This window comes from Dipodomys ordii, unplaced genomic scaffold (genome assembly GCF_000151885.1).
Source record: "Dipodomys ordii isolate 6190 unplaced genomic scaffold, Dord_2.0 Scaffold2, whole genome shotgun sequence".
NCBI classification, from domain to species: Eukaryota; Metazoa; Chordata; class Mammalia; order Rodentia; family Heteromyidae; genus Dipodomys; species Dipodomys ordii.
In genome coordinates this window covers 8,292,726-8,315,419 of record NW_012267218.1, presented here as the reverse complement: position 1 = coordinate 8,315,419, position 22,694 = coordinate 8,292,726, and the positions used below count along the sequence as shown (strand labels likewise).

The following is a 22,694-nucleotide window of genomic DNA, read 5'->3' as shown; positions in this document are numbered from 1 at the left end:
GCCCCCGCGTCCCCCCGGGCCGCCCGGCCCTCAGTGTGCCCCCGGCTCCGACCCCTCGCCCCGTGGTGCCGCCCCACGTTCGGGTCCCCGGGTCCACTCGCAGTCCTCTGAGGAGAGTCCGGTCCTTCGGTCCGGCGGGTCGAGGTTGGGTCCCGCGTCCCCGGGCAGCGCGGCCTCCCACCCAGCCCCGCCCCAGAGCGGTGCGGGACCCGCTCTTCAAAGCCGGCTCACCCCGACCCATCCCTGAGTCACCGCGTGTCCTTCCCTTCCAGCCCCTCGGGCCGGACGCTGGCCGGGACCCCGCTCTCCCCCGCTTCTGCTCCCCACCTCGCAGTCCTCCTCCCGGGCTCCAGGGGCTCCGTGGCCTGCGAGCTTAGCGTAGGGACCACCTCTCCCCCTTCTTCCCGTCCCCTCACAGTTCCCTTAGCGTGCCTCACTCCCACCTGCCGCAGTGTCTCCAATCCTTGATTTCCTTCCAACCCCGGAGTTCATTCCCTTCCCAACCCCCCGCCAGATTGCAGTCTTCACCCCCCCCGCCCCCTTTTGGCATTTCCTGAGGTAGAAAATGCTGGAGAAAGCCTTGGGGTATTAGAGATAAGAAGTGCGTGTATATGCATGTACGTATATAATATATGCATGCATTATATATGCATTTGAAGTGGATTTTTAGCAGGCTTCTGAAGCCACGACGTGATTTTCAAGCTGCATGAAGCTAGAAGAGTAAAAACAACTCTCCAGCCCCAGACAGCTCCCCCCCCAAAGTAGATCACCCAATTAGAGACCTCTGTGGTTGAGGTAGCTGGAATCATCAGACCCTTGATTAGTTTATTGCTGATACTTTTTTATTGCTCTGTACTGAACATGTGCTTAATTTGTATTTTATACTTGACAGACACCAGAAGAAATAGAAAGATTGACAGTTGATGAAGACCTCAGTGATATTGAAAGGGCTGTTTATCTGCTCAGGTATTTCCTAGTCTTTGTGAAATTGCTGTTCTTTCAGTCTTGTGGAATAAGTGAATGCTTTCTGGAATGTTGTTTTATTTATGCTCAGATATACTCATCTCTTGAACAGAGAGAGTACTTTTGAATGCATGGCACTTAATTATGAATTAGATTGAGTTCGAACTTAGGAATTTCAGAGCTGAAATCGATAAGATAACTAGTTTATAGAATATTGCTTGGAGGAGGAAGAAGAGCAGAACAACCAGAGGTTTGAACTGAACTCCTTTTCTTTCTTTTCTGGCTTTGTTTTTTTGCTTGTATTACTATTAGCTTAGATAAGAGTTAAGAGTACCCACCAATTTTTAAGTTTGTTATAGAGTATGAACATTACATGGTGTTTACAGAAAAGAAATCTACAAATACAGATTTTTCTGCTCAATGTATCCTGATTATACTACTTTTCCTATATGAGCTTTATAGGTTTGCTTGCGAGTTTTTATAAATTTTTTAAAATTTAATTGAGCTTACTGTCATTTAGATTTCAAATCACTTCACAGGCCTTCTAGAATTGCTTATGGCAAATGATTATTGAAACTATACTGTTGTCTGAATCATTTAAAATTGTGTTGTACATTTAACTTCTTAAAAATGAATACAGTGACCATTAATAAATATATTGATAAAAATTCTAGCTGGGTATCTTTGGCTCATTCTTACAGTCCTAGCTACTCAGAAGGCTGTGATCTGAGGATCAAAGTTTCAAGACATCCTGGAAAGAAAAGTCGGTTAGACTCTTAGCTCCAAATAGCCATTTAAAAACCAGAAGTGAAGCTGTGGCTCTAACATTGAGCCCCAAAGCTAAGGGAAACCACCCAGGCTCTGAGTTCAAGCCCCACCACTGACAAAAATAAAATTCTTCAGAAGTAGAAATTTTCCTAATGCCTTTTGTGCATATTTTCTTTGCCATTTTTCTTTCATTTGCACATTTTTTTCCTTTTTGACAAATTGCTCTTCACATTCATTTCTCAGAATCCAGCCTCAAAAGCTGATGTTACTTATGTCCTTTTCTCCTTTGCTTAGACCTAGTTAGGCATTTCCAGGTACTGGCCAGTTTCTTGTTTTATTTTTGCTTCTAGACTATGATTTCATCCCCATGGTATTTACTGAGTAATTCTGTTAAAGAATTCCACTGCTAAGACTTCCATTTTCTTAATTGTTCTTTAACCTATTAGTGGCATCTTGAGTTTCAGCTCTTAGGTAGAAAGTATCAATATGCCTACCACCAAAGAGTGCCTTCAGCAGTTCCGTATACAGTGCTTCTGCTTTATCTTGATATCCCCTCTGCCCACATTGGTCATTTATGGTAGATGACCATCTGTGCCCTATTTAAAAGAAAAAAATGATTCACTTGTCAATTAATAGTATATACTTTATGGTGTTTGCTTAGAGACTGACCTAACTTTTAACCAGTTTTATTGTGTGATATTTGAAAGTATTTTTCCTGCTAACGGCATGTTTAAAATGGTGAACAATAGCTGTCAACATTTGCCTTTTCCATAGTTCATTTACTGGAAGGAAGTAGGTAGAGAGTTGATGAACATTTGGATAAGCTGAACAAGAAGCACTTAATGATTGGAAATAAGCCCTTAGCTATTCCTACTAAACCCTTTCCTTTAGTGTAAACATGGGTGTACAGCTGGAAACAGAGACTATTGTTCTACTTACTGGTGATATAGACACCTTGTTCTAGATATCATTGATAAGCCTTTTTTAGGAAAGTTTTTTGGTGTTCCAGTTTGCTTTTATTGTTGGTTAGAAAATGAAGCTGCCTTCTAAGTTTTCTTTATTTTTCAGACATAGAGCATAAGTTTTACTTAGATCTGAAACTTACAAAGCTTTTATAGAGGTAGATTGGGCCTTCCCTTTTTAGAGAAGAGAGTTTTGGAGGGATCAGATGTCTCCTTTGGTTTCTTGTGGCTCACCTACCTTTCAGGAGGCAGGGGAACACTAGTCTGGTTGTATATGGGGTCGCCAGCTGAGTTCTACTTTTGTATTTATACCATCTCACCACCTCCTGGGAGCATGTGGGGTTTTGCCTTTAGGCCTGCTGGGGGTTCAGGGGAGGGGGCTGGTTGTCTCTTAGATGTGTTCTAGTCTGCCTCTGTTAAAGCCTCCTGCTTTATCTGCTCTCTTGCTGTGAATTATTGTTTGAAATGCAGTTTATCCCTGCCTACTTCTAAAATCTTCCCAATGCTATAGAACTTAATATTGGACTCTCCTTTCTCTTATCTGTTGGTGATTTTCAGGTTTAGTTTTGAGTGCTTTATCTTTTTCTTGTATTGCATATTTAATATTCCTCTGCTTATGTGTATTAGGTTTGTTTCTGTAGCTTTATTATTTTGCATATTAAAACTGTCTTGGAGGGTTGGGAATGTGGCTTAGCGGTAGAATGCTTGCCTAGCATGAATGAAGTCCTGGGTTTGATTCCTCAGTACCACATTAACAGAAAAAGCTGGAAGTAGTGCTGTGGCTTAAGTGGTAGCCTTGAACAAAACAAACTCAGGGACAGTGCCCCAGGCCCTGAGTTCAAGCCCCAGGACTGCCCCCTCCCCTCAAAAACCAACCCCCAAACCCCCACCTCACTCGGAATACTCTATTAATTAGAATTTAGAGTCAAATGTGTACCAGTAGGAAATGCTTTATGTTACTGGAGCTTCTCATAGCACTTAAATTGGATTCATAATCTTAAAAAAGCATTATATACTGAGTACTGTCATCCAATGAAAAAGAAATTACTGTTTATTATCTTAGCCTAAAGCATGACAGGTCACTTATTAATGCAATTTTCACAGTAAGTTTAGAACATTATGGTACTTGAAAATTTACCACAGATGAATTTCTGGTTTTTGCATAAATATGATGCTGATATACCCATCTGTGGCATTTAGCACTGAAGCAAAACAACTTTGCTAATAGTCACAGCTTGTGTCTTAGTCAAAGTCATATCACAGCATCTTTTCTGTTCTCTCTCTTCTGTGTGATTTTGGCATATATTTTAGGAATGTACTCAAAATATGTGAGTAATTCTATTAGAGAAGAGTCCTAAGTATGTATACTGTTTGTTCACTAAGTAAATCTTTATTCATGTGTTTTACAGCCCTTCTTTAGCCTTCAGGACAACCTGGGACTCCCTTAGCTGTGCAGTGTGATGTCCCATTAGTTCCTCACTTTTTAAAATGGCTATATTGAAATGTCATTCACATTCTAGAGAGTTTACTACTCAAAGAACACAGGTTAGTGGTTTTAAGTGTATCTGATTATTACCATAATCAGTTTTAGGACATTCCCATCTGCCTAAAAAGAAATTCTATAATATTAGCAGTCACCAGAAGTCTCTCTTTCAAATCTTCCCAGCATCTGGGAACCACTCATGAGTTTTCTTTCGGTCTCCATGGAGCTTCCTTTCTGGCCATTCCTATAAATAGAATTATAATATGTGGCCTTTGTGACTGACTGCTTTTACTTGGCACAGTGTTTTCCAGACCATTCCATACTGTTGTATGCAGCAGTACTTTTTCTTTTTTTTTATTGCAAAGTAGTATTCCATTACATGTGTATTCAGTCATTTCCCCCTTATCCTCAGGGGATATGTTTCAAGACCCAATAGATGTGGAATCTGCAAATTGTACCGAGCCCTATAATCTAGTGCTTTGCCCATTTTTGCTAAGCACTCACCGTGCATTGTGGCTATAACATTTGCATTTTGAGGTGTGACACATAATAGCACAAATTATTTTTCCTTTCCTAGCGTTTCACAATAGAAGATATTTTTTAACATATGTCTTAGCAACTTTAGTGTATGTTTTATTTTTCACTTAAAGGAGCACTTCACAGTGTCTCTGGTTTCTTTTAACTGAATTACTAGCATTACTTGTCTTGTGCTTTTGGCTGTTACTTCGTAACATAAGGAAGGACTGCAGTGCTTAGACACAAGCATGGGGAAGCATAGGGACACTGCAGGATGGTGTGGGATGATGAGAACTCACCACAATGGCGCACTGTTTAAAATTTAGGAATTATTTCTGGAATTTTCCATTTAATCTTTTCTGACCATGGCTGGCCATGGATAACCTCACAAAGCAAACCCTCAGGTGCAGTGGGTCTCCTGTGCTATGTTTTATCAGTGGATGGACATTTAGGCTGTTTCCCCTGGGACTGGCCATATTTGAAACAGTCATGCTGGTTTGTCCATGGTACCAGATTCATTGTGGTCATCCTTACCTTTGCCTTTCCTTGGGTGGAGTACCCTTTCATTCTACCTGCCCAGAATTTACCAGCCAGGATCTGTCCTGTGACCTTCTCTAACTGTTGAGACCACATAGGTAGCAGCCGTCTCCCAGCTTTACAGCATTTTTGTGACTGCGTCCATCCAGCAGTGATTAATCATTGTTTTATGTTCATAACTTTATGTGGATGTATGTATTTTCCTTAATAGATTATAAACTCCTGGAAGACAAGCTGTATTTTGTGTTGTTGTTTAGTTCTTTCTTGTTCTTTGATGTAATATAAAGACATACCTGTTCATGGAATGAATGCCTGTAAGAAGATAAAAATGCTGTTTTATAGGTAGTAGAATCAGACAGACTTAGGCTTCATTATCTTTGTGATCATAGGAAAGTTATTTATGTTTTTTGAGCCCTGACTTTCTCATCTGTAAAGTAGAAAATATAATCCCTGTTATGTGGCACACAGTGGAACACAATTAATACTTATTCCCTTCTGGTTACCTAAGTGCTCAGTGTACATACCAGAGGGTTTTTTTTTTTTTTTGGTTGTGGGGCTTGAACTCTGGGCCTAGGTGCTGTCCCTCAGCTCTTTAGCTCAAGGAAAGTGCTCTACCACTTAAGCCACAGCTCCACTTTCTGGTTTTCTGGTGATTAATTGGAGATAAGAGTTTCACAGGCTTTCCTTGCCCGGGCTGCTTTGAACCTCGATTCTCAGATCTCAGCCTCCTGAGTAGCTAGGATTACAGGCATGAGCCACCAGTGCCTGGCTTACATATCAGATTTTTAAAGAGAACAATATTTCCTTCTAATAATAAAGTAACAGACAAGTAAAGTATATCAAGGGAAGTTTGTGATAGTTACCTAGAAATTTCCTTTGCTAACAGTAATTACCCTAAACTAGAATCTTCACAAATTATAATGAAGCATTTTTAGCTGAATGATAATAACTCATCTTGCTTTACAAATTTATCTTTCCCTCCCTCCGTTCTTTTCCTTTCTTCCTTCCCTCCTTCCTTCCCTCCCTTCCTTCCTCCCTCTCTCTTTCTCTTTCTCCCCCTCCCTCCCTCCTTCCCTTCCCTCCCTCCCTCCTTCCCTTCCCTCCCTCCCTCCTTCCCTTCCTCCCTCCCTCCCTCCCTCCCTCCCTCTCTCTCCTCTCCTTCTTTCCCCTCCCCTCCTTCTCTTCTCTTCTTTCTTGTGGAAGTGGGTTTGAACTCATGGCTTTGCTGTTGTTAGGCAGATGCTCTACACTTCTGCACCACCTATAGCCTTTTTGTTTTAGTAATTTTTCAGATGGGGTCTGTCATTTTTGCCTAGGGATAGCCTTGGACTGAATTTCTCCTGTCAGTGCTTCTTAAATAGCTGGGATCACAGGTGTCTACTGTTATACCTGGCTTATTGGTTGAGATGGTAACATTTTTGCCCAGGTTGGTCTTAAACTGAAATCTTTACCATCTCCACCTCCCAAGTAGGAAGGATATATGCCACCATGCCTAGACTCAGATTTATATTGTCTTGCAAATGATCTCCTGTCTTAAGCAATATTTGTATTTATATTAAGCGTGTGATGTGTTAATTTGCTAGCAAACCTAGCCCATCTGTTTCTTTTAAAGTCAGTTGTGAGTTTTCAATTACTTGTTTGAAACTACTTTTTACTTTGTGCTGAGAGTTATAAAACATTCTGTGGTTGCCTTCTGGGGATGATAAAATCAAGTACATTTTTGTTGTTGCTGTTGTGGGGCTTGAACTCAGGACCCATGGGCTTTTGTGCTCAAGGCTAGCACCTAGCACTCTACCACTTTGAGCCACAGCTCCATTTCTGGTTTTCTGGTGGATACTTGGAGATAAGAGTCTCATGGACTTTACTGCCTGGGCTGGCCTTTGAACTGCAGTCATCAGATTTCAGCCTTCTGAATAGGATTATAGGCATAAGCCATCATTCCCCACATGATTTAAAATACCTTTTAGTTCGGGAACCCCCAACCCTTTTTTTTTTTAAAGAAGTGCTCCCCCTAATGACCCTAACAGTGAGATTTCTGCTCACCCAGAGCTATGCAAGCTAGGGTTAGTACTAACCACCTCAGGTCTGAGAGCTCTGCCATCTCTTTTGTGGTAAGACCCAAGAGGGCAGCCGTGAGGGAACACCAGTACTTGACTTTCTACTGTCTAACTTTTGTTTGTTAATTGGCTTTAAAAATCTCTCAGCTGGGCGCCAATGGGTCATGCCTGTAATCCTAGCTACTTACACTGAGATCTAAGGATCATGGTTTGAAGCCAGCCTAGGCAGAAAAGTCTGTGAAACTCTTATCTCTCATAAACTACTCAGAAATAGCTGGAAGTGGCTCAGTACCTTGAGTGATAGAGCACTAGCCTTGAGTGCAAAGAGGCTAAGGGACAGTGCCCAGGCCCCAAGTTCAAGCAAAAAATAAAATGAAAATAAAAAAACCAAACCAGGAAAACTCTCGCAATATCAAAAGTAAAAATTTGTGTGGAAAACTTTGTTTGCTTAAGATCCTCTACTCTGTCACATTTTTGATGCTACTATTTTAATACTGTTTTAGTGAAGTGTGTGTGTGTGTATGTTTGTGTGTGTGTGTGAAGAAAACGAAAGAGATTACACAGAGGCAGAGAATAACAGAGAAAGAGAGAAAGAGAGAGAGAGAGATTGATCAATCTTGAAAGGCCCATATTGCCTGTCCAGTTTTCTTTACTGATATTGTAGGAAGTCTTTAAATCCCTCATAAATTAAGATGGGGGAATCAGAAAAATGGTGTAAATGTTAACATAATATTGCTAATATTTTGATGGAGAGAGCCATGAGAGATCAGGCTTGTCTGGAGCTGAGTGAAAATTCACAGATGAAACTTTGTGAAGCAGGGGAGATACAGCTGTGGGGATTTTATGATTTTCTGCTAGTCTTTTACAAGTTCAGTTGTTCTTCTCTAGTGCTGTGGAAATACTCTTTGACAATTTGTTTTCAATGAGCTTTTCTAAAAGTTTCGACTTAGTTTGCACAGAACTCTTTTTTTCATTCATATATTATTTATGTAATATTTAATAGTTAAGTAATTGTAAGATCAAGGGAATTTGAGATGAACTAGTTCAAGAATGGAACGTTCATCTTAGTTGTTTTGGTAACTGGCCTAGTGAGAATGGACAAATGAGGCCTTCTCCGGAGCAGCCAGCAGGTGAGCCATTGGCAAGGGTGTGGAGAGTGCAATTTGGCACCTTCACAGCTGAGAAGGATGAGCCTTCACTGCATGTCCTGCCATCTTTTTTTCTTCCCCGTATTCCTTCCTTATGCCCCCACTGAATCTGGTCTCATGATCTAATATGTCCTTTCTTCCCCTTTACATTCTTAGAAGAGAAGAGAATTTTATTTTTTTCAAACAAGCTTTGAATATACACAGGAATGTGCACATGTGATCCTACCCCTGTGACCAGCAGCCAGATTCAGAAATGGAATATTAATAGATTAACCCAGTGGCCTTCCCTAGTGCTCTCCCAGCCCTCCAAGTTTGTGTGATTCTGAATGTTATATAGAGGGAGGCACAGTGTTTCTTTCTTGTGCCTGACTTCTTTGGTTTAAAATGAAAAAAAGGATACTTATCCATAATACTGCATGAAGCAAAAGATTGTTCATTTTCATTGCTGCATGAGATTCCATTAAATATATCGAAATTTATTCTGTTGTTGATGGAATTTAGCTTCTAGTTAGGGGATTTTTTAAAAAAATAAAGAATGTTACTGCAAACACTAACATATAGTTTCTTAGTATATGTATACATTTCTTTTAGTTATCCTCCTAGAAGTACAGCAATTAGTTATGGCATATTCATGTGTCTAGTTAAAAGATGCTAGTAAACGATTTCTAAAGTACTTTTTACCTATTTCTACTTTCACTAGCGATGCATATACATATCCTCAGCTGATAACCTTTTAGGAAATGAAAGAAAGAAGTTTCTAGTATGTAATTCTAACGTATCACTTCTGAACTGCCTGGTTAGAAGTCTTTGGAAGTTTCTTTGTGCATGATTTTCTTATAGCAGCTAACCTATTTTTTTCCGTACAAGAAAGGGAGTTAATATACATCTTTATAATTACTTTCATACTACTAGGCACCTGTTTAAAAGGCTTGGTGTCTTTTAGGACATGAGACATTTTGTGTGCTTTTCTTTGAGAATGAGAAATACAGTGGATAGAGGTTGTAGTCCTTTACTTGTTTCTGGGAGTACCAGTCCAGTCCTTCCTTGTACTTCAGTGATTACAAGGAGTCCTATTTTTGCCAAGTGCCTGGTGTCATCCCATGTGAAGATGATGTCCAGATGACTTGACTTTCTCCATAGAAGTTACAGACACCCTCATTTTCATTTTTTTTGGACAGAGGAACCACTGTGACAAGTATTAAGAAAGGCATATAAATGGATTTCAGCTGTATGAATTCAGTTATTAAGTACTTGGCAAATCCTGAATTCCCTGTTTTGGAAAAGTTCTAGATCCCTACCTATTAAGGATTTGGAGGTTATTTCTTATTATCTTTTCCTTGTCTTTTGTGTTGAGAACAACCGCGGGAGGCATTTGTTTCTTTTTTCAACTTACTAGAGCTTCAAAAGTCTCTCTGTGAATCAGTAGAAAGTAGGACGATCTCATGAGATCTGTAGGAAAATGGACAAATAAAAGGTAGACTATTTTCAACAATGTAAGAGTGACCCATATATGCTATCAAATCCTGAAGCTTAATAATATGCTGTACTTGTAAGAGAGCTAGGTAGCTTTTAAGTAAATCTTTTATTATTTGTTCAACATACTTGTAAATTCCTATAATGAGATAATATAATATAAAAATGAATAATTATGTAGTTGAATGAAGTATATAACAACAATATAAAAATAATACATGTATGTATATTATAAATATATGTAGATGTATTTTCATTAACAATTCATTTATACCAACATCCTTAGGCTGAGATATAGAAAGATTTAAGTTTTTTTTTTTTTTGGGTCCGGTTGTGGGGCATGAACTCTGGGCCTCAGCTCTTCAGCTCAAGGCTAGTGTTCTACCACTTGAGTCACGGCGCCACTTCTGGATTTTTCTTTTTGCTTATGTGGTGCTGAAGAATCAAACCCAGGGCCTTATGCATGCAAGGCAAGCACTCTACCGCTGAGCCCCGAAAGATTTAAGTTTTGTCCTAATCTTACTAGTTCTCAGTAGAATGTTGGAATGATATTGCTAGGTTTACAGCCTTAAGTTGAATTGTGACTTCTTAGTATTGACATAGAATTAGTGTTAATTCTACTAAGCAATTACAATCATAGCAGTCTAAGAATTGGAGGGAAACTAAACCATTGAGTAAAGTTCAATGATCTTTTTATAAATCATCTTTGATCATTTAAGTCACCTTTCTTGGATCATACTAGCCATTGATGTAGGAGGCCCAAAGAAGACTCAGGCTTAGTTCTTCATAGTCCCCTGCTCTACCTGCATATGACCTTGGCATATGTTAATCACTTTAGAAATAATTGTAAAATCTGTTGTACACTAGTGAATAATATACCTTATAATATGCTTTCCCTCTAGTCAGAGGGGAATTGTATGTATGTCCAGTAAAGTATAATGGTTACTATCTGTAAAAATCATCTGTTTGTAATTCAGAACTTATTTTACTTTGGATATAGAGCAATTTTTTTGCAGGTGTAAAGTTTTTCTGTCCATATGGATTTTTTTTAGATTGTTAAATCCAACCTGTTCTCTAATTTCTGAAAATATTTTATTGATAGGTGTTGAAATAAAATAAGTACACCATTGGTGAGCATTTACAAATGGATATGCCCATATGATCAGCTTTCTAGTCAAAACATAAAACATTTATATCAACCCCCTCCCAAGCCACTAGTACCCTTCTGCAGTTAATGCCCTGACCCAACACTAGGCAACCACTGATTTGTTTTATGTCAGTGTTGATTAACTTTGCCTGTCCAAATTGCAGACATATTTTCATACCTTTTAGAAATGTGCTTTAGAATCAAATGTAGTGAGTCATACGGCAAGATATATATTTTATTTCTACAAAGCTATGCATATTTAAACATTGCAATTTGGTTGTTTACATATATATCTGTCTGGAAAACTATTATAATCAAATAATGAACAAATTCATTACCCCTTAAAAGGGACACATCCCTTTGTCATCCTTCTTGTCCTTTTCTGATCCTCCCTCTTGCTGATTGGCTTTCTACTACTATAGATAGCTTTCAGTTTCTCAAGTTGTATAGAAATAAATAACACAGTATTACTCTTTTATCTTGCTTCTTTCAACGTAATTATTTTGAATTACATGAAGTTTTCATGCATCAATAGTCTTTTTATTATTGATAATTGCTTAATTTTTTGGATATAACACATTTTGTTTATTCACTGGTTGGTTGGTGGACATTGGGGTAGTTTGGGGCCATACACATTCATTTACAAATCTGTGGATTTGTGCTTTCCTCCTTTACTGTTAAACATCTAGGAGTAGGAGGCTGATTACAAGTATGCTAACAGTTACCAATTAGCAAATCCATTTCATGAGTGATTGTACTATTTTGTATTCGTTCTAGAAGTATAGGAAAGTGATTCCATGTGCTCAGTAAGATGTGTTCTTTTCAGTCTTCTAAGGTGCTTCAGTAAGGGTAGTGTGAGATTTCTACTGACCAGGGCTGACATTATGTGTGCTCACCTGTGTGTATGAGGCAGCCATTGTCTGGTTTGGTGATGTGCCTGTTCTCATCATGGGCCTGTTGTTGGATATGCTTTGCATGTATTTTCTTTCAGTTGATAACTAGTCCTTTCACTCACCTAGTGTTTCTCTCTGTCTCTCTCTCTGTCTCTCTCTCTCTGTCTCTCTCTCTCTGTGTACTTATTTTTGAGGAGTTAAAGAGTTACAATTTCCTAAGTCAGGTTATGAGTGCAGTGCTTCTTGGGCATTTTTGCCCCTTCCTTGGCTTTCCCCCATCTTTTCCACCTCCTCCCTACCCAAAAGTTACATAGTTCATTTTTAACATAGTGTATATTAACTACAATTACTGCATATTCTCACCCTTCCTCCCTTTTATTCCCTTGTTCACTATCTGCTTGTGATCGACTAGTTTGAAAATACTTGAGATAAGATTAGCAGTCCAACATAAGCAATCTCAAAACATACTCACACCCTCTGCTACTTTCTTGAACAATGTGTGTCTTAATTTCTCTTCCATCTTGGAACAATTAGTTAAGATGAAAACCTTACATTTCAAAAATTCTACCTTATCCCAAAGCATTTCCTCTTTCCTTTTCTTGCTGATATTGTCTTAAAATAATCAACAAGAACTTAGCAACCTGCCCAAAGCAGGAACTTCTAAGAAACCCACTGACAGAAAAGACAGCTTTTCTCACAAGAGTTAAAAAAGAGGGCCTTAGTTCAAGGCCCAGAACCAAAAATAAATATTTTCTGGGACATTGGTTACAAAGATCTTTTCATATATTCCTTTAAAAAATTTGAGATTTTCCAGGCTCTAGTGGCTCACACCTGTCATCCTAGCTACTCAGGAGGAGCCGAGTTCAAAGCCAGTCCAGGCAGGAAAGTCCGTGAGAGTGCCACAGAAGTAGCGCTGTGGCTCAAGTGGCAGAGCACTAGCCTTGGGCTGAAGAGCTCAAGGACAGCGCCCAGGCCCAGAGTCTATCAGGGACCGCGTCTAGACCCAGAGTCAAGCCCCATGACTGAGAAAAACATTTGAGATTTTATATCTGTCACCCATTTCCTGTTAAATTTTGTCTATACTATGAAAGGGTTGAGGTTAATTTTCCCCCCACATACCTTTAATGAGGTCAGTTTGCTATTGTAAAAATCAAGAAGTTTGGTTTTTCTCTTTGTGATAACATTCAAACACATACAGTCTTCAGGTGACATTTTTCATATTCTCTCACTGGTGTGTCATGTGATGGACTGTTCTGACAGAATTTAAAATTTCATGTTGCTTCAGCTGAATATCTTCAAAGGTGAGATTATGGAAAGGAAAAGAGGTTGGCAGTTTCTTGTTTTGTCCAGTAGGTGGTGCTAATAGAGATCCCCGTGGGACCGAAACTGCCTGGATAGATGAAGTTTCAGAGCCTTTAAAAAATTCTATGCCTCCATCAGAAAGAATGACATGGCCTCATTTGTTAGGAAATGGAAAGACTTGGAAAAATTATATTAAGTGAAGTAAGCCAGGCCCAAAGAAACATAGGTCCCATGGTTTCCCTTATTTGCAATAACTAGTATATGTATGAGTCAAGCAGAAAGGTTCAATTAGTTGATGTTAGGTGAAATGAACCCAAGATAAGGATTCAGATGTTTTTCTTTCTTGCGATTGTTTCTAACATATTTGTAAGATGAGTTCTTTGTTGCTTTGTATGTCCCTCCCGCATGGTATAACCCCTGCTTTCACTGTATTTGATATTGGTATAATTTGTGGAGGGGAAAGGAAAAAACAAATAGTTTAAATAAGAATACAGGTGGACCTATTGCAACAATGAGATGTACAAGTCCTTACGTCGAAAAACGAACTTTACAACTTTGGCTTGCAGTGGGGGTTGAGGGGTGAGGGATGGGAGATGGGAAGGGATGGGAAGGGGAAACAAAAGAGGAGGCAACAATGCTTGGTAAGAAATGTACTCATTACCTTGCCTGTGCAATTGTAACCCTTTTGTATGGTATTTTCACAATTGAAAAAAAAAGGGTCTGTAGTTGTGGAGATGGGAGGGAAGGGATGGTAGGGGAAAAACAAAGGAGGAGACAACAATGCTTGATAAGAAATGTACTCATTACCTTGCTCATGTAACTGTAACCCCTCTGTACAGTATTTTCACAATACAAAACTTATTTAAAAAATAGGGTCATGTGTGAAGTAACTCAGAAAGTGGCCATCTTTCATTAAGGACTGGTTACACTAATAGTATGATAAAACAAAAATGTATTTTATCTTACTGAACTGAGAACATTGGAGTTGGGTGATACTTTGAGAGTTTTACATGCTTTGTTTTAAAAATATTTGGATAGAATTAGTTCTATGGCTAGAATAAAATGTTTATATATTTAAGTATGAAAAATGAGACTGAGACGCTTGATGGAGTTAAATTTCAAAGACGTTCTCGGTAGTAAGTTACAAACTGAATTTTTTTGGTAATAAGGTGGTAAGTTCTCTTGGTAATAGTTTTGAATGATACTTGCTTGGAAGTACAACCATGAACTATATTTGTTAGAAAGTAGACTCTGTGTGTGTGTGTGTGTGTGTGTGTGTGTGTGTGTGTGTGTGTGTGTGTGTGTGTGCATGTATGCTGGTACTAAAGCTTGAACTTAAAGCCTCATGCTCTCCTGAGGAATTTTTGGAGAGCTGGTCCACTTGAGCCAGGCCTACAGTTTTGGCATTTTGGTGTTAATTGGAGATAGAGTCTGAGGATTTGTCTAATTGCCTGGCTTCAAGCTGCCATCCTTAGACCTCACCTTCCTAAGTAGCTAGGATTATAGGTTTGAGCCATCTGGACCTGTCTAAAGAGGGAAAAGAGTCACAGAAAGGACTTGGCCAAGCAGTAGGAGAGGGCACTTCTATGGCCAGATGAGGGGAGGAAGTGATGTCCATGGATGGCTATGTGCTTTCCTTGATTTCTGTGAGCCTTCTATGCTTTTTTCTCCTATCCCTTTTCCCCTTCCTGTCTACTCCAGCCATTCTTCTATTACTTTAAGTCCACCAAGTACTTGGGACCTCTTGCCTTTGAACTTGTGTCTCTCTGCTTTTCATGTTAATTTTCAGCTGTCTACGTTTCTGGTACCAGTATTTCCTTCAGATCTTTAATGTGGGTGGCTTATTTATCTCACATAATAATGCTATTATCTGCTTCATGTCAAAGTTAAAACCTGGGAGTACCTGAAAATTTATCTGTTCTCATCTCTGCTATTTAAACAGATTAAATGTTTTTAAGCAAGTAGGAACATTCACAAGACTTGAGTAATACTTGATTATCAGAAACCTACCAGGGGTGGTGCTCAAAATTCCAGTGTTTTTATTTAAGAAAATATTTAAAAATTTTTTTGGTACTTTCGTTGACAAATAGATGTGATCTCCTGCCCTTTTTCCCTAGGGAAAATATTTCTAATGTTCCAAATAGTATGAATTTTATTTGTTTACCTCTAGTGACTTATTTACTATACAAGGACATAGTCATGTAATTGGTCTTGAAACTAATCTTGATTTAAAAAAGTGAGACATCAAGAGATAGATAAGTGGTTTTCTTTTAATCCTGTTGGAGAAACATGGAGCACAGCCACTAACCAGTTATTGGACCTAGGGGACATGATTTAGTTTTTCTGTACTCTGACAATAAAATGAAGAGGATTTTCTAGCTAAGAGTGCAGATTGCAGTGCATGCAGTCATTGGCACTTCCCATGTGGCTGGTATGTCAATTTCGCTACTACTTCCTTTTTTTCTATTTATTTTTATTTATGTGGTACTAAGGAATCGAACCCGGGCTCATGCATGCTAGGTAGCACTCTACCACTAAGCTACATTCCTAGCCCTTGTCCGTCCTTCCTTTCTTTCTTTCTTCCTTCCTTCCTTCCTTCCTTCCTACCTTCCTTCCCTCCTTCCTTCCTCCCCACGCCCCCTCTTTCTTTCTATTTTTTGGTCATGGGGCTTGAAATCTGGGCCTGGGTGCTGTCCCTCAGTTCTTTAGCTCAAGGCTAGTGCTCTACTACTGAGCCACAGCACTGTTTCTGGTTTTCTGGTGGTTAATTGGAGATAAGAGTCTCATGGACTTTTTCTCCCCAGGCTGGCTTTGAACGGCGATCTTCAGATCTCAGCCTCCTGAGTATCTAGGATTATAGATATAAGCCACCAGCATCTGGCTTTTCTTCTATTTTCTTAAAAAATATATTTGCTATCTTTAGGCAGAAAAGCTGGAGGAATTCTAGCCAACTCTAATTCTTTTGACTAGTGTTTGTGTAAAACAAATTTAAGGTTAATATTTTGCATATTTTAATATATGCTGCTTTAATTATTTGTTCAGGTAAACAGTATATACATTAGAATACCTTGTTACTTTATCAACTCTTATTTTGTAGTAAAAATCATTACCTGTAATCTCAAAAAATAGCATATACTCTTTCTTTTTTTTTTTTTTTTGGGTCCGGTCGTGGGACTTGAACTCTGGGCCTGGGCGCTGTCCCTCAGCTCTTCAGCTCAAGGCTAGCACTCTACCACTTGAGCCACAGCGCCACTTCTGGCTTTTTTCATTTTGCTTATGTGGTGCTGAGGAATTGAACCCAGGGCCTCAGGCGTACAAGGCAAGCACTCTATCACTGAGCCATCTTCCCAGCCCGAGTATAATACTTCTTGATCAGTGTCATCCCTTCTATAATTCTCCCTCATTTTCTCCCTCCCATCCCTACACTTAACTTACCTAGTTCATTTTTCACATAATGGATATTAGCTATAATGACTGCAGACTTTCTCGTAAAGAAGAAAATGTACATGTGCGAAATTAATTTATATGAATAGTTATTTGTGTTTCTCTAAAAATCAGATTCCTGCTTTGTGGAGATATTGTGACAGTTGGCTGACCTTAAATAAGTTCCACAGTTGTTTTCTCCAGTGTGGCTACATGAAGGAGTCAGTTGTATTAGCTCTCTAACTCTACCTATTTCATCTCTAGTGACACAAAATGGATGTCTGAGGGTCCTTTTAACCTGTTGAATGGAAATCTTGAATGGGGAAGGATTAGCTCTCTTGAGGTTGACATCCCTGAGCCCTTTAGTATCAGAGGTTGATGGCTCTGAAAATTAGAGGTTATGGCTCCAGTCACATATAGCTCCAGGTATTCAGCTTATTGCAACTGCTGCTTGCTAGTTGCTCCTGAGTCAGTATCCTTAACTCTTGATATCTTTTACTGTTAGAATTTCTGAGCTTTAGGCATCTTAACCCTTGATGGTCCTCTGGAGCTCACCTAGCAACTGGGGCTGTCTCCATTTTTCAGTTTTCCACCTTCAGAAGTCCTATGTTGTCTCAGCCTTGTTTCTGTTCTGTTTACTCTATGTAACACTCTTCAGCTACCTCCTAGTTGTTGAGTGAGTGGAGGGCTTATGGCATAGGAATGGCAGCGTCTTAGGTACTGGGAGTCATTCTTCAGCGGTCTTCCACCTGTCCTGCCCAGGGCCCTGGGTCTGGATTCCAGGTTTCACTTGTTCTTGGTGATTGCCACTCAGCTTAGCTTGATAAAGATCATAAGCCTCTGACAATCTGGGGGAAACCTTCATTGAGGTCTAATGTTGCAGTAAGTGAGGGGAAGGGCAGAGGAACCTCTAGGACTAATCCGAACACAGTGAAAAAGCAGGAGAAAGACAGTAGAAATGGTACAACCTTGCATATGAATAACTCTAATTCTATCAGTTGCAAGCCTCCATGAACTCCAATCAGAAACCTCCCATCACCAACCTTGTGCCGAGTCACTTGGGAGATGCTCCTTCTGCATCCTAGTGATAGTTGCCACCAGAGGGATGGGGTCCAGATGGGTGGGGTCCTCTGGAGTTTACCAAGGGAGATGGCCAGTGCAGGCCTTTTGCCTGGTCATGACCAACTTTTGTTAATAACCTTATGTTTCTAAAAGCATTAGCCAGTATAATTAATCATACAAGTTTTTTCTTTCTTTCCAGTAGTCCTGCATAGCTTATGAGCAGGAGTAGGGTAGAAAAAGTGGATGGATAGGTTTGAAATTGGTGATATTAGCTGGAAGTATAGTTTGAAAGGGAAGCCACATAGTGCCATGGCTCGCAGCATGGGTTTTGGAGTTGTACAGGGATGGATAAGTTGAGAAAGTATCTTTACATTTATAAGATAAAACGGTGGCAATAATAGTATCTACTCATTTTATATGATTGTTGTGAAAATTAAGCAAGGTGAATGCCAGTAAGGTATTTATTAGCACAATGCCTAGCATATAATGTATTCAGTAGTATTTTACCTTGTTATTAGGAGAATGGAAGAAATAAGATTATCAGTTAAGTCTGAAGTAATAGTGAGCTTAAGATTAGTGAAGAAGAAATTAAAACTGGGAGAAATGTGAGTTAGAAATGTGGTAAAGGTGAAAACTGGGATTCTTTGACAATAGAAAACTGGAAAGATGAGTTCATGCCCAACCAAGGAGAGTACAAAGTTTTAAGATTTTAGACATAGAGTGTTTTCAGGTAATAAGACCCAGTCTTTGACAGTACAGGTAGTTGGTGATGCAAAGTAGAGGCAAATCAGTAAGTAATATATGAAGCTTTTACTGTGTGCTAGGAATGAGGATGTAAAATTTCAACTAAACAGTCTTGGATTAGAGTTAAAAAAAACTAGCTATCAGTTATTTACCTGAATGTTTACCATTATGACAACAGAATTTGCAACAATAAATACTTCCAGACTTCATTATAGCAAAGCTTGAACTCACTGATTTGTTTGCATTGGTTTAATGCATTTCTATAAATATCTCTATAAAATAGGTGTATCTCCCAATGAGAATTAAATAATTAGTAAAATTAATTTAGAATTTAAAAGATAGCTGTCCTAAATCCATTTTACTTAACTACTCATAATTTGTCTCCTCTTCCCCTTTTAGCCACTAGTGTACAACTTAGATGATTAGCCTAGTTCTTTTCTATTTTGGAGGAGTGGTTTGCTGAGTGAATTTGTGTCTTTGCATTTCTGAGTATTCCATAAAAGGAGTACATACCAGAAAACAGTGCAGTGGGGGGGAAAATATGCAGCTCAAGATACAGCCATGATGAAGGTTTCTTGTGCCTGGTTTTCCAATTGAAATTTGTAGATTTTGAAGTCTTAGAAGCTTAATTTGTTTCAAAAGTACAACATTGATAAAATATCTATTTAGAAATTGCATATACCACAATCAAATAGCAGTAAAGTAAAATTTATACTTGCCTCTTTTAGTCAATCATAGTTAGGTTCCCTCCATTTAGTTATGGTGGACTCGATCTATACTTGCCCTGCATTCTTGATTTATTTGTGCTGTGACTAAAGTCAGCTGAGGTTACAGTGTGCTCACAGCCCTGAGAAATTTCCAGCATGGGAGTTCACTACTCCACTTTATTGCTGGGTCTACTCTTAGTACTCTACTTTATTTCATGGTCAGCCTCTACTCTTCTCAGTACTCTATTGTATGGTCAGCCTCTATGCTTCTCAGTACTCTACTTCATTGTATGGTCAGCCTCTACTCTTCTCAGTATTCTACTTCATTGCACAGCCGGATCTACTCTTCTCAGTGCTTCCTTCTCTTCCAGGTATTTCATCACACTTCCCTAAAATGTGCATTTAAGTAGACTACAGGTTATTCTACCTCCCTTTTCTTGCTACATTATTTTTCTTGCTTCATTATTATGAAGAAGAGCCTGCAGTCCATTATCAGATAGCCCGCCTTACTTGAGTAGACTGCTCCATAAGTGCCTGGCTCCTTCTACTCACGAAATCCAAAAAAATTGTGATGATTTTATAGCCTCTCCTTTCTTCCTCAGATATTGTCTAGGGCTCGAGTTTATTCTAAAAGACAGGAAAAGTGTTGAAGCAGACAGTAGATTTATTTGAAACTGAAAGGAACAGCAAACAAAACAATGAAAGGGACTCTTTATACAAGCAAGGGTCCGGGAGGCAGGTGTCCGCTGTCTCTGTCCTGGGTCCTTTGCTCCCTCCCCCCTTAGCATGTACTGGTGGTCCACTTGGTCCAGGGGTTGACATGAGGAATCTTGTATTTGGTTCTCTCATCTTCCACATGCTTTTTGTTGAGTCACCTCCTTCTTGCCCAGGATCTTTGCTTCTTGTTGAGTCATTCTCTTTATGTTGGAGCCAGATTGGCTGCCACCTTCCACCTAGCTGGGGAGGCCTAACTGCCCTCTCCTCCCCTCCCTTTTTCTTTAAAAATTTTTAAATTATCTTTAAACAGTTGTGTAAAGGGGTTGCCATTCAGCAATTGAGTTTGTAAGTACTGATTTGCTGACTGCCCATGTACTGAAGATCCCCAGACCAGCAGCCAGCCTCACTATCACTTGGGCACTTGTGAGAAACCAGTCTATCACACCTCAGCCTCACTCAGACCTTCTGAAACAGTGTGTCTGGGATTGGGCTCAGTTTAAAAAGGGCTCTGAGGTGATGCTGATGCATGCTGAAGTGAGAAGCACTTCCCTAGTGGTCTTCCCCTGGTGGGGGTGAGGAGAAGGAGGAAAAGGAAGAGGAGGAGCTGCTTGTTCCCAGCTGAAAACCAGCAGGCCTAGTTGCATCCCCTTCTAATAATGCCACCACATACCCACTGCAAACTCTCTTTCTTTCTCTTTTTGGGAAAGAGAGTGGCTGAATGGCCAGATAGTAACTGATTATAGTATTGTAGTTTTGGTGTCTGGTAGAAATTATGAGGATTAAAATTTGTATTCTTTTTTTTTTTGTGCCTGTACTGTGGGATTTGAACTCAGGGCCTAGATGTGTTCTTTAGCTTTTCTACTCAAGGTAAGTTCTCTACCAATTGAGTCACAGCTTCCCTTCTGGTTTCTGTTTTTTCAATGGTTAAAGATAAGACTCTCATGGACTTTCTACCCCAGTCTGGCTTCAATCATCAGATCTCAGCCTTCTAGCTAGGATTACAGGTGTGAGCCACCAGCACCTGGAAGTACTTTTTTTTTTTTAATTTAGAAAAATCCTTTCCTTTGTTTTTCTTCTTTAAACTACTTTTCTAACTAACTATAATGGTTCTTTGCCTATTGCTTTCATACAAATCTTGATCACTTTCAAATCCTTTAAAATTTTTATGTTTTAAAATTCCTTTTTACTTTTTATTTCTTTTGAGGAATTATCTATTGTATTCATTGTCTTTTCTGGTTTAGTCATTTTCTAATTTTCTACTGAATTATCACCTCGTTTGAATTTTCATACTTAAGGTTACTGTGATCCTTTTCATATCTCATGGATTTTATTATTTTTTTTAGAGAGAAATTTTCTTAAATTTTTGGAGAGAAATAGTAGGTTATTGTTAGTGGTTGTGGGCATGTCTGTCTTTCATAGTTATTCAGAATATCAGTCTGCTCCTTATTTTCTTTCCTTAAAAATTGGATCATAGCTGGGTGCTGGTGGCTTATGCCTGTAATCCTAGCTACTCAGGATGCTGAGATCTGAGGATCATGGTTCAAAGCCAGCCCAGGCAGCAAAGTCAGTGAGATTCTTACCTCCAATAAACCACTCAGAAAACTGGAAGTGGTGCTGTGGCTCAAGTGGTAGAGTGCTTGCCTTGAGCTGAAGAGCTGAGGGACAGTGCCCAGGCCCAGAGTTCAAGCCACATGACCAAAAATAAAAATAAAAATAAAAAATAAAAATTGGATCATGATCTTTAAATCTAGGAAGAAGGTATGTTTCAGGACAGCTTTCTATTTTTAGAGACCCTTCTTGGTTGTTTCTATAGTGTTCAAAATAGGGTGCCTTCCCTTCTGAAGTTCCTTAGTTCTGTTCTCCCACACTGTGACATGGGCCTTTTTTTGGTTTTATTTTTGTGCTCTATTCCCGTGCTGTAGTTCAGATTCAGTTTTCCAGAGCCTTTTTCCTCCATGTGGGCCTTTGTTCTGGAAGTTTTGAGAGTTGGTACTCGTTGAACCCATCAGCTGTGGGAGGATACAAAACTATGTGTAGTTTTGGCTATTGTCCATGTAGGCATTTATTTTTAGTTTGTGTGGGAAATCTTAGCACTCACAGTATAGATGTTGCATGTGTGTTTTTAATTCTTGTTTAACTCTCCTTATTTATCTTTTTATGGAAGATTCAAGAAATTTCAAACATGATGTGTTGTTTATAGCTGCTATTTCTCTAGGTGCCCTTTGTTCTTTTGTGTTTATGTACTGCATTCTGAACAAAATTTTGTGGTATTATTGATATACAGTGAACTATATGTTTTTTTTATTGTAAAGATACTATACAGAGAGTTAAAGTTACATGAGTGAGGTAATGAGTACACTTCCTCTTGAACATTGTTACCCCCTCCATTGTTTTCCCCCTACCATCCCCTCCCTCCCTCCCTTCCCCGAGGTTCTTTTTTTATTTTGATTGTGATTAAGTGATTGCATAATTTCCGGAAATTCACAGTATTGTGGAATAATGATGCTCATTTAAAGTCACGAGTTCATTCTAACTTTCCTGGAGCAAATTGTCTATCACAGTCTGTAACATATAACGGTGTTCACATGTTATATACCATATATGTGATCAGCAGCATGGGGATATTTAATAGTGGTTCAACCAGATGAGTGGGAGTTCTTTGTTTCTTAAGTCCTGTTAGTTTTGTCATATCACCTAACATTTTGGATTTAGCATCCACTTATCAGGGAGACCATGTACCGTTTGCATCTTCGTTCTTGGCTTACCTCGCTCAACATGATTCCTTCTAGCTC

General features: G+C 39.2%; 1 protein-coding gene across 1 annotated transcript in view; it reads left to right on the top strand.

The window, feature by feature from the left end:
* The window catches only part of Ppp4r4 (protein phosphatase 4, regulatory subunit 4), a 93,658-nt gene that overhangs the window by 18,698 nt on the left and 52,266 nt on the right, over positions 1-22,694 (top strand). Inside the window, exon 4 of the mRNA XM_013013249.1 lies at positions 893-966. Coding sequence (XP_012868703.1) covers positions 893-966 — 74 coding nt within the window. The remainder of the gene's footprint in view (positions 1-892; positions 967-22,694) is intronic.